Source organism: Conger conger, chromosome 17 (genome assembly GCF_963514075.1).
Source record: "Conger conger chromosome 17, fConCon1.1, whole genome shotgun sequence".
Classification (NCBI taxonomy): domain Eukaryota; kingdom Metazoa; phylum Chordata; class Actinopteri; order Anguilliformes; family Congridae; genus Conger; species Conger conger.
In genome coordinates, this window is record NC_083776.1 from 27321839 (window position 1) to 27335058 (window position 13220).

The following is a 13220-nucleotide window of genomic DNA, read 5'->3' on the forward strand; positions in this document are numbered from 1 at the left end:
GAGCATTTCCTTGCCCCTCTGACTGTCGTGTGTGCTACTGTAGTGCCAGTGATCTCATTTCCAGTAACAGTGTCCTCTCTCCTGCCGCTAACCGTGTTAGGTGCTTGGTGCGATCGCCCCCCTCACCCTCCCGACCCTAGACGCTGATCACGCTCCTCTGTACGGCTGCTATACCCCCCCCCCCCCCCCCCCACACACACACCCCCCACACACTCGTTCAAGCCAAGCTTTCTCTCTCCCTTCCCTCTCTGTTCAGCGTGGGACATTTTTTGCGTGAATCCTCCATGTACTCCCATTATTATTTACATTGCCGGAATTGCACTGATTTGTTTCTCTCCGAAATGTCTGATCGTCTAGCCTTATCTAGCCCTCCCCCTCCCAAAAAAATAAAAATAAAAGCAGAGCCCTCCTCCGAAGTACACTGAAGACTACAAATGTGCGGGCAGTGGTGGTGATTAGGCAGTGTGTGTGAGGCATGCTGAAGTCTATCTCCGGCTAACCTGTTTTTCTCTCCCTCTCCCTCCCCACCCCCACCCCCCCCCCCCACCCCCCTTCCCTGTATTAATCTCTCTCCACTCTGCTGCATGGCCCCCAGGCTCGGTCTTGTGCATGACTCCTGCTACCAGCATTGGTAGGTCCCTCTCTTGCCCTCCGCCGACACGGCCTGCTGACGGACTAGCCGCAGCCGCATTCGCACAGCCGCGCTAACGGCGGGGGGCTCCTGGGGCTTCCCCGCTGCGCTCCCGGGCCCGGCTTTCAGCCCCGCCGGCCCCATCGGTCCTGGGCCTCGGCCCGGAGCCATCCCAGGTGGCTCTGCGCTAGCGCCAGGCTAACGGCTCCTCAGCAGGCCCGTTGAGCCGCGGGGACGTCGGCCTGGGCTTTGGGGGCGCACCTGCGCGGGGCGGCTGTGCGAATGCGGCCGGGGACTGAAGCGCTCTCGCTGGTGACGGCAGGGCTGGGCTGTGATGTCACCCGTGCCCTCGCCTCACCTGCCAGAGCACGTGCACTGTTCACCATGCTCCCGTCCAACAGGTTCTCTTGACTATTTACCTTTATTATTAAGCGCTCTTTTGAAACTCTTCACTATTGTGTGCGATTACTGTTGTATTTATTTTTTTGGTGTATTATCAGTTTTGTTCCAGTTATTGCTTCGTTTAATTTCACGTCCCCCCTCCCACACACACAGTTCCCTTCAGTCAGAATGATACTGAACAGGTTTTTTGACAGCAGGCTAATGTAGTGATAATGAGCTGATCAGTAGCGTAAGAGTGGCTAAGCTGCCTTTTATTGTGCTTTGTGGATTAGGAAATTTAATCAGGGTTTCCCAGGGGAGTGTTTATTTCAAAGTAAAGTATATAGATTTATTTCTATGTAAATATTACTTATTTTGCCTGAGCATCTGGTGTATTAAACACAGTGACTGTTCTCGGTCTGTTCAGCACACTGCTGGTTAAAATAGTTGTTTTGCTTTTTATGTTCTCACATTGACTCAAAGGGATAATTCTGAAGGCTCCAAATTCCTTCTCTGTACCTTCTCTGGGAATCACTGATTATGCAGCAAAAAATTTCCTCAATTGTGATTGTAATCAGCTTTCTTCCTCTTTTTTTTTTTTGTTCTGTTTTTTTTTTCTTTCTTTTCTTTCCTCCCTCGCTTCCTTGCTTTGCATTGTGGTTGCATGCCATCTGCCGGTGCAACCTAACGATGGCCTGCCCCCCGCTCTCTCTAATACTTCACCACGCCAAAAACAACCCCAACCCTATCGCCATGGTTACCATAACGCTCCGCCCACCTGTTCATTGCTTCCATGGTTTCCCTCCCCGATAAAGTCCCCATGATGTACAGTGCTACGCCTGCTACTGTCTCTGCAGCTACAACTCCTGCCACAAGTCCCTACGCAGCAACAGCACCAGCCAATCAGGTTTGCTCCTTTTAAAGCTGTCTCTCATGAGTCCCTGAGCTCTCAATAAGCACTTAGCCAATGAGAATTATATTATAATTCTAATGCTGTTACAACATTGATTCTTTGTGAATAAATTGTGTTTTGTGCTTATTGTAGCGGTAGACCTATGGTGATTCATGGTAATCCATCAATTATTTGGTAATTATACGCCAAAATAATATCTTATTTAGAGCTCTGACATTTGCAGAATAGTAGTTGTGTTGTGTTGCATTATTTCCTTATTTGTTTGCATGTTTTTTTTTGTTTTGTCTTCTTTTATTTCAATGTCAAGTGTCCCTTTCATCTGCATTCAGAGGTTGTCTGTGTAGACACTAAAGCAGCAGCTTTCTCAGGCTCCCTCCCTGATGCAGGTGGGAGGATCTCCGGCTTAATGCTGGGAGAGAGGAAGAGAGCTCAAAATGGCCGCCAAGCTTCCTGTTCCACCATGAGATCTGTCCTTACCCTTATCCTCGCTCCATCAACACACATGGGGGGGGTCGTGTGATGCCCTGCACGTACGCAGGGAGACGAATGGTGGTGCAACACCGCCACAAGCCAGAAATGAACAGTACGCTTAGCTGAGCTGCGGCCTGTCTTTTTAAAAACGGCAACATATAATCACTCCAGAAAACAGCGTAGTGCCTGCGATTATACAGCGTTTGGTGCAGTCCATGGCTGGCAGCCCTGCAGGGTGCTGCTTAATTATAGCATCACTCAGAGACGCGGGGTTTCACACTGTATAGCCAGGCTGGAGAGCCGGCGTCTGTCTCGAGTGCCTTTCCTGAATGAGCCGCACAGGAGTGCCGTGGAGCGGGTTTTAAGGCCGCATAAGAGCGGGGTGTCTGCTCCTGCTTCGGCGTTGAAAGCTCTGCAGCGTTGCGTTACTATTTAAACCCTCGCGCGCTCACACCGCGGGACCGCTTTCCCTGCGCTAACGGGCGTACACCATCTGCTGCCAAAATGCTTGTACTTCGTATTGGAAACATTCGCAACCCCGAACACTAGTTTTTTTTGTTGGTCGTCGAGTCAGATCTTTGACCCAAGCCGCTGATCGCTAATTAGCCTCCAGCTAACTGCGTCTTGCTGGGAAACGTTGCGGTAAGGTCGCGGCACGCGCAGCGTCTTGTTTGGAAACGTTGAGGTAATGTTGTGGAAACATTGTGGTAATGTCGGGTTGGTTGGGGACGTGACGTTCGTGGGGCGGCTTCTAAAACATTGCACCCGTGACAAGGCCATGTGGTCACCACCTTACTGTAGGGTCAGAGTCCACTTTACTCATTACTCAGGGCAAACATTTCATCTCTCTCTCTCTCTCTCTCTCTCTCTAAATCACCTTCTCTGTTATGTTACTCACTCTGTCTCTTGCTCTTCAGATTCAAGCTACGTTCATGTTTTATATTCTACAGTATTGCCTTGGTCAGTGCCTCTGAGGGGGTGTATGATGTTACACCAGTAGGCTGGGTGCCTGGCCGGGTCTTTGCTTCTTGCTGTTTACTGTGGCAGGTGTATCCTGGTCAGAGATATTGATTGGTAATAATCCTGCTACACGTAGAAATTGTGGTAAATGGGGTTAGCATGTGGCACTGTTCCAGTACATCCTTATGAGAGACGGGTTTTATCCCCTGGGTCAGCGTGGCCTCGTTACATCAACATTGCGATGCGTGCCTTTTTTGGAACACGATCTGCTGCTCCTCTGGAATTCCGTGGAAGCACAGGCAGATTCCCAGCCAGATTCCCAAGTGTCCCTCACAATGACGGGACATCTGGGTCTGCAGGACCCAAAAAAACAGATGTTTGAAGCATTAAGGCTGCTTCCCAGTACTGGCATCAAAGGCATGGAACATGGAGGGATTTATGGGGGGTCGTCCCAAACCACCTGCAGGGCACAGATTATCATAAAAGGCCTTTTTTAGACAATAATGGACATCCCTTGATTATAGGTTTGACTATATCAGAAATAAATAAAGCAATCATTTTTCTCTGATTTGAGTATTTATACGGTCAAGACAATTATTTTTTAAAAGTACTTTATTTTGCCCAGCCAAACTGTTTCTAATGTGACTATGAAGTGTGTACTGTGCATAGTATGCATGTGAACCCAGGCTTTGAACTGTGTGCTCTAGGTTTACTTTTAAGGATAAGGTCCTGTCATGCAGAGAACTTTGTAACTGTGCTCATTGAACGATGGAGATGAAAAAGGCTCTCTCCACCTGATATTTACATGCATTTTTTATGTAAATAGAAATATAGGCTACATAATTTTACGTATATGTTCATTTTGAATCAGATGTGGGAGTTTGGTTGGTAGGAAGTAGATTTCTGATGTCTACTGTGTCTCTAGAGCTCCCCCAGTGTGAGGTAGTGGAATTGCACGTGCTTGCCCTTTATAAAGATCAGTTTAGCGGAGTTGCTGTTGTATCACTGCTTTTAAGCCCCTGTGAGATGTCTGCTGGGTTTGGCACCTGGCTAATGAATGTGACAGAAATGTCAGGCATTGAAAAGTAAAGCTAAATTGAAAGCAAAAGTGTAATTTAAGTGAACAGTGCATGGAGTTTTGCTTTGATCATGAATCATTGAATAAAACATTGGGATATTTTTCTAACAAATACCAAAAATAACAGTTGGTTAGAAATGAAATGAATTCAATTATTTTAAAATAATCTGTCAGATACACAGTTTTACACAGTAAATATTTGGACAGTGGTACATTTTCTGTTCTTTTGGCTCTGTAGCCCAGCACATTGGATTTGAAATGAAACAATGAGGTTAGAACAAAGTGAAACAAAGTGGACTGTCACCTTTAATTTGAGGGTATTTACAGGGTGATCTGTGTAGGAATTGCATCCCTTTTTATACATAGTCCCTCCATTGTAGGGGACCAGAAGTAATTGGACAGTTGGCGTCTCCGGTTTTCCTGCTTAATCAGGGCCAAAGTGTTGGTATAAGAAAACTTTCAGTATCTAGTCTTTATTGCCTTTGGAGTGTTTGGCGTTTGTCAACATGAGGACCAGAGTTGTGCCAGTGACAGTCAAGGAAGCTATTATGAGGCTGTGAAATAGGAATAACAGTCAGAGACATACACCAAACCATATGTAAATATGTAAGGGGTCCTTGGTTTAGAGAAGACCGGTGTGAACGAGTGTGTACAGGGCATTGGGTTTAGAGCAGATAGATGTGAGTGTGTAATGGGCATTGGGTTTAGAGCAGATAGATGTGAGTGTGTAAGGGGCATTGGGTGTAGAGCTGATAGATGTGAGTGTGTGTAAGGGGCATTGGGTGTAGAGCAGATAGATGTGAGTGTGTAAGGGGCATTGGGTTTAACACAGATATATGTGAGTGTGTAATGGGCATTGGGTTTAGAGCAGATATATGTGAGTGTGTAAAGGGCATTGGGTGTAGAGCAGATAGATGTGAGTGTGTAAGGGGCATTGGGTGTAGAGCAGATAGATGTGAGTGTGTAATGGGCATTGGGTGCAGAGCAGATAGATGTGAGTGTGTAAAGGGCATTGGGTATAGAGCAGATAGATGTGAGTGTGTAAAGGGCATTGGGTGTAGAGCAGATGGATGTGAGTGTGTAAGGGGCATTGGGTTTAACACAGATATATGTGAGTGTGTAATGGGCATTGGGTTTAGAGCAGATAGATGTGAATGTGTAAAGGGCATTGGGTGTAGAGCAGATAGATGTGAGTGTGTAAGGGGCATTGGGTTTAGAGCAGATAGATGTGAGTGTGTAATGGGCATTGGGTGCAGAGCAGATAGATGTGAGTGTGTAAAGGGCATTGGGTGTAGAGCAGATGGATGTGAGTGTGTAAGGGGCATTGGGTTTAACACAGATATATGTGAGTGTGTAATGGGCATTGGGTTTAGAGCAGATAGATGTGAATGTGTAAAGGGCATTGGGTGTAGAGCAGATAGATGTGAGTGTGTAAGGGGCATTGGGTTTAGAGCAGATAGATGTGAGTGTGTAATGGGCATTGGGTGCAGAGCAGATAGATGTGAGTGTGTAATGGGCATTGGGTGCAGAGCAGATAGATGTGAGTGTGTAAAGGGCATTGGGTGTAGAGCAGATCGATGTGAGTGTAAAGGGCATTGGGTGTAGAGCAGATAGATGTGAGTGTGTAAGGGGCATTGGGTTTTGAGAGATAGATGTGAGTGTGTGTAAGGGGCATTGGGTGTAGAGCAGATAGATGTGAGTGTGTGTAAGGGGCATTGGGTGTAGAGCAGATAGATGTGAGTGTGTAAGGGGCATTGGGTTTAACACAGATATATGTGAGTGTGTAATTGGCATTGGGTTTAGAGCAGATAGATGTGAGTGTGTAAAGGGCATTGGGTGTAGAGCAGATAGATGTGAGTGTGTAAGGGGCATTGGGTGTAGAGCAGATAGATGTGAGTGTGTAAGGGGCATTGGGTTTAACACATATATATGTGAGTGTGTAATGGGCATTGGGTTTAGAGCAGATAGATGTGAGTGTGTAAAGGGCATTGGGTGTAGAGCAGATAGATGTGAGTGTGTAAAGGGCATTGGGTGTAGAGCAGATAGATGTCAGTGTGTAAGGGGCATTGGGTTGAACACATATATATGTGAGTGTGTAATGGGCATTGGGTTTAGAGCAGATAGATGTCAGTGTGTAAGGGGCATTGGGTTTAACACGGATATATGTGAGTGTGTAATGGGCATTGGGTTTAGAGCAGATAGATGTGAGTGTGTAATGGGCATTGGGTTTAACACAGATATATGTGAGTGTGTAAAGGGCATTGGGTTTAGAGCAGATAGATGTGAGTGTGTAATGGGCATTGGGTTTAGAGCAGATAGATGTGAGTGTGTAATGGGCATTGGGTGCAGAGCAGAGATGTGAATGTGTAACGGGCCTTGTGTTTAGAGCAGATGGATGTCAGTGAGTGTGTCAGGGGCCATTGCAAACAATAGTGGAGCAGTGCACAGAGAGGAGATCTGTCATGTTGATCCGTCACTGCAGTAACTGACGTTCGTGTCTCTGCAGCATGGCTGTCTGCCTGCTGTTGGACCTCCATCATCTGTACTGTGTGTCATTGCTCTCTGCTGCCTCCGCTGGCTGCTTATGACCTAATGCTCTGCCTCTACCTGTGTGAGCACAGATCTGCTGTCACAGTGCCCCTTTCAGCCCCAGCCAGCTGTAACTGAGGACACACACCTATACACGCACGCACACATGCATACACACACACACACACACACACACACATATGCACACCCTCATACATGCACACAGACACACACACATGCACACCCTCACTCACACACGCACACACACCTTGCAGAAGCCTGCTTCCCTAGGGGAAGGGGTCTTGGAGCTGCTCCACTTCGCGTTATGCTGCCATTTTATTTCCTGCCTGGCTACTTCCTGTGCTGTCACTTCCTGTGAGCAAAAGGATGGGACAAACACCAACAGAGCAAAATAAGCAATTGTATTCTTCCCTGTCAGAGCACCCCCTCCTCAGCAATTCTTTTCCGTTGATTTCCATTTATCTTGTTTATTTATTTTACAGGACAGGATTTTATGTCATTTTTTTGCAAAAAGGTTATGCTTTTTGGACACAGATTGTACCCAAACCCATTTATAATACAGATTTGAAAGATGTGGGCAGTTGCTCATGGCAACGCGTAGGTTTCTGTATGACATTACGGTTGGCTTCCGGGCCAACCTTGTGTGTGTGTGTGTGTGTGTGTGTGTGTGTGTGTGTGTGTGTGTGGTGTGGTGTGTGGTGTGTGGTGTGTGGTGTGTGGTGTGTGTGTGTGTGTGTGGTGTGTGGTGTGTGTGTCTGTGTGTGTGTGTCTATGTGTGTGTGTCTGTGTGTGTGTGTGTGTGTGTGTGTGTGTGTGTGTGTGTGTGTGTTGTGTGTGTGTTGTGTGTGTGTGTGTGTGTGTGTGTGGTGTGTGGTGTGTGGTGTGTGGTGTGTGTGTGGTGTGTGGTGTGTGGTGTGTGGTGTGGTGTGTGGTGTGTGGTGTGTGTGTGGTGTGTGTGTGGTGTGTGTGTGTGTGTGTGTGTGTGTGTCTAACTGGTCTCTCCTGGTGTCTGCTCCCCGACACAGATCATCCTAAAGTAACCCACAGCACAGGGACCAACAGCGCGTGTCAAGATGCTGCACTACGGAGCCCAAAGCAGCCCTTCTGTAAATACTTCCTGTCCCCTTCCCTAGAGTTACAACAACCTGCATGCTAATAGCTACTCGGCTAAGGATGACTCATTAACTATAACATTGAGCGCTGGTGTAATGTATACAAGAGCTGTGTATGTATTGCTAGGAAAATACTGACATGTAATTTAACACAATCAAAACAAACAAACAAACAAACAAACAAAACAAGTAGATGCATAGACTCTATAGGTGAAGGTGGAGATGTAATTTTTTTTTTTTTTAATGATTGATTACCGATGTTCTCTTCAGTGACGTGGGTTATTCTCATTCTGTGTTTCCTTTTTAAAGACTCTGCACAAAGCTCACTATATGGGGAGAAGCCCTCCTCATTTGCACTGTCAGGAAAAAAGAAATGATGATGATGATGATGATTGGTGTTTAGTGCTTGATTGTGTTTTAAGAGGGAGTTTTCACAGCACTTAGATTGTGAGTCAGGCCAGGTAGATTGCTTGATCTTTATTTCTTAAGACAAAAATAAATAAATACATATATATACATAAATATTATATACGTATATGAATGTCATAACATATATGCTGGTATTTGGCTGGTGGGTTGGCTATACTATGTTATCATTCTTACCCCCTTAAAGATGGTATGGCCTGATCCACCAGGCAGGAAATCTTGTGCACATCCACCATGCTTATAACTACAATCTGCCTGCCAAATATGAGCATTACAATATAATTTAAAAAGATTATTGTTAAAATGGCCAAAATATGGAGTAGAGGGGTTTGAAATCAACCTGGGGGAGGGTTTGCACATTAAATAGTATCTTAAAAATAGTTTCCTAACCCCTGTCACAGTGGGAACCATCCGCTGGGTTACGGTTTGTTACGCAGGTGGTGGGGTGGAGGTTTGTCACAATACTGGCCATTAGAGGGCGCTGTGGCTCCCCTCTGTGCCACGCCAAGCTGGCGGGCAGGAAAGAGACAAAGCAGCCTCACCGGTCAGGTCCGATGTCTGCAGGCAGACGGGACAGGAAACGCTGGAGAGCGGCATGCTGGGATACGGACGGGCCAGTGGGAAAGGGGGCGGGTCATGTTGGTGGTGCGGCTCCCTGGGGCGAGGCGGAAGAGGGAGTACAGGCTCGTTAAAAGTGCATTAGATGATTCTCGTAAAACGGGACAGACTCACAGGGACTGCTGCCCCCCTCCTCCATAATCCTGTCCGTTTCTATTTGAGAAACTGTAGAAGTGCCTAAAAAAACACTTTCACAAGCGTCTTGAGAAGGCATCTGAAGAGATATTAAAGTTTCAGACAGGTCTGCCACCACCTCCACTTTCAGCTGAACCTAAAGGGAAATGTGTACACTCAGAGATACACATTTTCACAGTGCTGTGATCCACTTAATGCCTGGTCAATGGATAGAGCACCAATAACACAGCATTACTTACAACTTTCCATATTAAAGCTTATCAAGACAGCTTGGCCCGAATGTTCGATAAATTTCAACGGAATCTTTTTTAACAGTTGGTTTGGATATAGTTTACATTGGAACGTGGGTGATGTCGAGTGAGAACGTGGGGGAATGTGACCTGTTTGTTGTGCATTTTCCTTTCATCTTAATATTTGAATTTGTTGTCTTTGCATTGTATTTGAAAGGAGTCTCAAGTTATTTTTCTAAGATGGCCATAGATATTTCAGTTGAGTTCCGCTCTAGCCAATCAGACTTCTATCATTCGGTGTGATGTGGTCTTACATGTAATCACATTGTGTAACTAATTCACCATAACATTACTTAATATGTTTTGTAAAATATTTGAAAGTTTGTTTTCATTTGAAATTGCATTCAGTGGTGTTTCCGACTAATCATTACTTACTGCTTTTATTTCTCTTCCTGGTTTTTTGTACCCATGTGTGTATGTGTTGAAAACTTAATCAGAATCATGATATATATCATGGTGCTTGATTAATACTGACAATCCACAGTGTAACTTCCTTTGTTCAGCATGAATAAAGCACTGTTCTTATCATTTTTTTTACACAGAAGTTATATATGTAATTTTTGATTTGAAAGGTGATTGAATATATTTTATTGTCATGGTTTAACCTTTTGTTTAAATATTAGTAATAGAACAATGTTGTAACCTATTGTATTTTAAAATGAATGTAATTTATTAAGCTTTGCTTTGATGTGATGGGGGTTCATCAAAGGGCTGGACCTGTCATATCAGCCAATGAGAACCTGGGGTTGGCAAGGGGGCGGCAACCTGAGAACTGTTCCACCAATGGCAAGCTCCCAGATCTCTCTGTCAACTGCCTTGTCACCAACACAAGACAAGGCATTGCAGTATGAGCAAGTCTTTAGAATTGCTTATATTATTAAAAAAGTTTATTGTATAGGTAACATTTTACCAAAAAAAAAATGAAAGAAAAAAAAAGACATTTACTTTTCACTGTGGTATGGTAATGTTTCATAACAATAATAAGTTGTTGCTGTGGCAACCTAAAGTTGCAGTGACTAAAGTTATGTATTTTTGTAAATGTTAATTGTTAAGTTGATTTTTTTTTCTAGAACACTGTACCACACTAGATTGTAAAGCAGATATTGGAACATTTCCTATTTTATGTCAAAAATATATACAGTTAATATGTCTGCAGCATTTAACCATCTTTGTATCAGTGTATACTTCTGTTGAAGAGATGATAGAGAAGAGCTACCTATTGTTTTAGTATGAAAATACAAGATTATAAAACCTGTTTCAGCAAGAAGGTCGCCCTGCAGTTCAAACGGGAGCTTTGGGCTTCACCTAGACCAGTGGAATCTAGTTGTGAAAGTAGTGTTTGATGGGTGAGTAGCAGAGTTTAGGATTGCACTATGTTTCCACAAGTGCATAATTATTTTATTTCTAATGAATGTGTATTGTGTTAGCATTAGGCAAAGTTGACATCAGCGTTCAGACTGTTTGTTTGTTGTTGTTGCTCACACCAAACTGGGTGCACATTTAAAGAAAAAAAAGATCTGTTAAATGTAACCAATGTTTCTAGGAAAACAAGTGAGACACAGTAACACAGAAAGCAAATGTAATTCCTCAGCTGCAATTATAGTACACAGGTTTTTTGGTTTGTCTTTGTTTTAAATCGAATGAATCTACAGTCTGAATGTGGTGTTGCCAATTGCCTGATGCGTGTTGTGCATCTGATTTGATGGTAAAGGGGGTGAGCCCACTCTTTCTGAGCAGACCAGGGTTATAGTAAACTTTGCCTTACCTTTTAGTGTGTGTTGTGTGATTTCTGAGCTCTTTTAAATACGGGCGGTTGCAGTTGGTCTGCTGAAAATAAAGTCTCCATCTCCTTTGCTTTATTCGTTAAGTTTGTCACTCCTGCCGTTTTCATTGTGAGGCCAATATGCCACACGGTGCAGTGCATGATGGGGAGGCTGTGGTGTGTGCATCGCACTGAACAGCCCCACTCATAAACGCTGCTGGTGTGCCACCTGAATCCATCTCTCTCACGGTAGTCCATCTACATTGGGGATCATAAAAAGAAGAAAGAAGCCCTTGTTGGATTTTATTAGTTTTTATGTATTCATTTAAAAATGTTTTATTTGTGCATATATAATGTGCTATCTTACGTTCTGTAGTCAGTTGTTTTGGTTCCTGAAAAATGGTGTAAAACCTATTGAGACAAAACAAATAAAATGATAATAAACAGAGGGACTCTGACGTCATTATTTTTGTCAACATAACTCGGCAGCGGAGTTTAAAACCTAATAGTTTCGAATTGGTGTTCACTGTCTCGAGAACTGCCTCGTTCCTAACACAACTAACTGGCAGGTGGTGTCAGCCCCAGTTCTCAGAGCTCCGTTTTATCCCACAGCCTGGAACAGAAACCTGACTGCTCGGGCTGTTCTAGCCCTGGGGTGTGGAGCACCGCAGAATTGTGGCCCACGGGTACGAGCGGTTTAGTTTGCAAGGTGTTTACCACTTTGTTGCGCAGGAACGCCTCCTAAAGCTATAAATAAGCTGTAAGGCTATTTATATTTTGTTTTGGGTTTTCAATCTGTCATAATTCCCTGTAACACTGTAAATCTAAAATTCACCACAAGACATGATGATTAGGCTACTTGCCATGCTAGCTAGCTATGAGTATCCTTAACAAGGCCAATTTCCATGGCCTACTTCTTTTCTGTATAGAATTTCTGTCTTCTAATATCACCAGTATCCATGACAAAAATGACTGCTTTTATTTGTGTGCATCTTTGTTTTTTTTATGTCGATGGCAGCGGACTGAATGGAATGTTTCAATGACCACCATTAGCAACGAACATTCTTTCATTAGGTATTGTATTTTTCTATTTATATAATGTTACACTCAGTGACCAGTTTAATGGGTAGACCTGAACAACAGGTTGCAACTAATCAGTCAATCATGTGGCAGCAAATCAATGCATAAAAGCAAGCAGTCATGATCAAGAGGTTCAGTTGTTGTTTAGACCAAACATCAGAATTAGGAAGAAATGTGATCTAAGTGACTTGATTTTTGGTGCCAGACAGGGTTGTTTGAGTATCTAAAAAACTGCTCATCTGTTTACAGAGAATGTTTCAAAAAACATCCAGTGATTGGAAGTTATGTCAGTGAAAATGCCTTGTTACTGCGAGAGATCAGAGGAGAATGGCCAGATTGGTTTGAGCTGACAGGAAGGTAACAGTAACTCAGATAACAATGCATTACAACAGAAGAGCATTTCTGAACACACAATGGTAAATGGTTGGCATTTATATAGCACCTTTATCCAAAGCGCTGTACAATTGATGCTTCTCATTCACCCATTCATACACACACGCACACACCAACGGCAGTTGGCTGCCATGCAAGGCACCGACAGGAGCAGTTAGGGGTTAGGTGTCTTGTTCAGGGACACTTAAACACAGCCCGGGCGGGGATCGAACCGGCAACCCTCCGACTGCTCTTACTGCCTGAGCCATGTCGCCCACAATACATTGAACCTTGAAATGGATAGGCAACAGCAGCAGAAGACCTGTAAGTCTAATGAATAACAAATAAAGTGGTCACTTATTGTGTATTTTTCAATATATCCCTGACAATGAACATGAAATACAATACGATTTATATTTGTAAGCAATACAGCAGATATAC

The 13220-nt window shown here is 44.1% G+C and overlaps 1 protein-coding gene across 8 annotated transcripts in view; it reads left to right on the top strand.

Moving 5' to 3' along the window:
- Positions 1–11773, top strand: part of LOC133116223 (muscleblind-like protein 2a) — a 63894-nt gene extending 52121 nt beyond the window's left edge. For 3 of the 8 annotated variants that reach the window (XM_061225568.1, XM_061225573.1, XM_061225569.1), the window contains 2 exons: positions 596–631; positions 8010–11773. In XM_061225568.1, coding sequence (XP_061081552.1) covers positions 596–631; positions 8010–8140 — 167 coding nt within the window. In that variant the 3' untranslated portion in view covers positions 8141–11773. Of the gene's footprint in view, positions 1–595; positions 632–1827; positions 1920–8009 lie in introns of all 8 variants that reach the window. The other 5 variants (XM_061225574.1, XM_061225576.1, XM_061225570.1 and 2 more) reach the window with 4 other exon arrangements.
- Positions 11774–13220: the final 1447 nt, after the last annotated feature.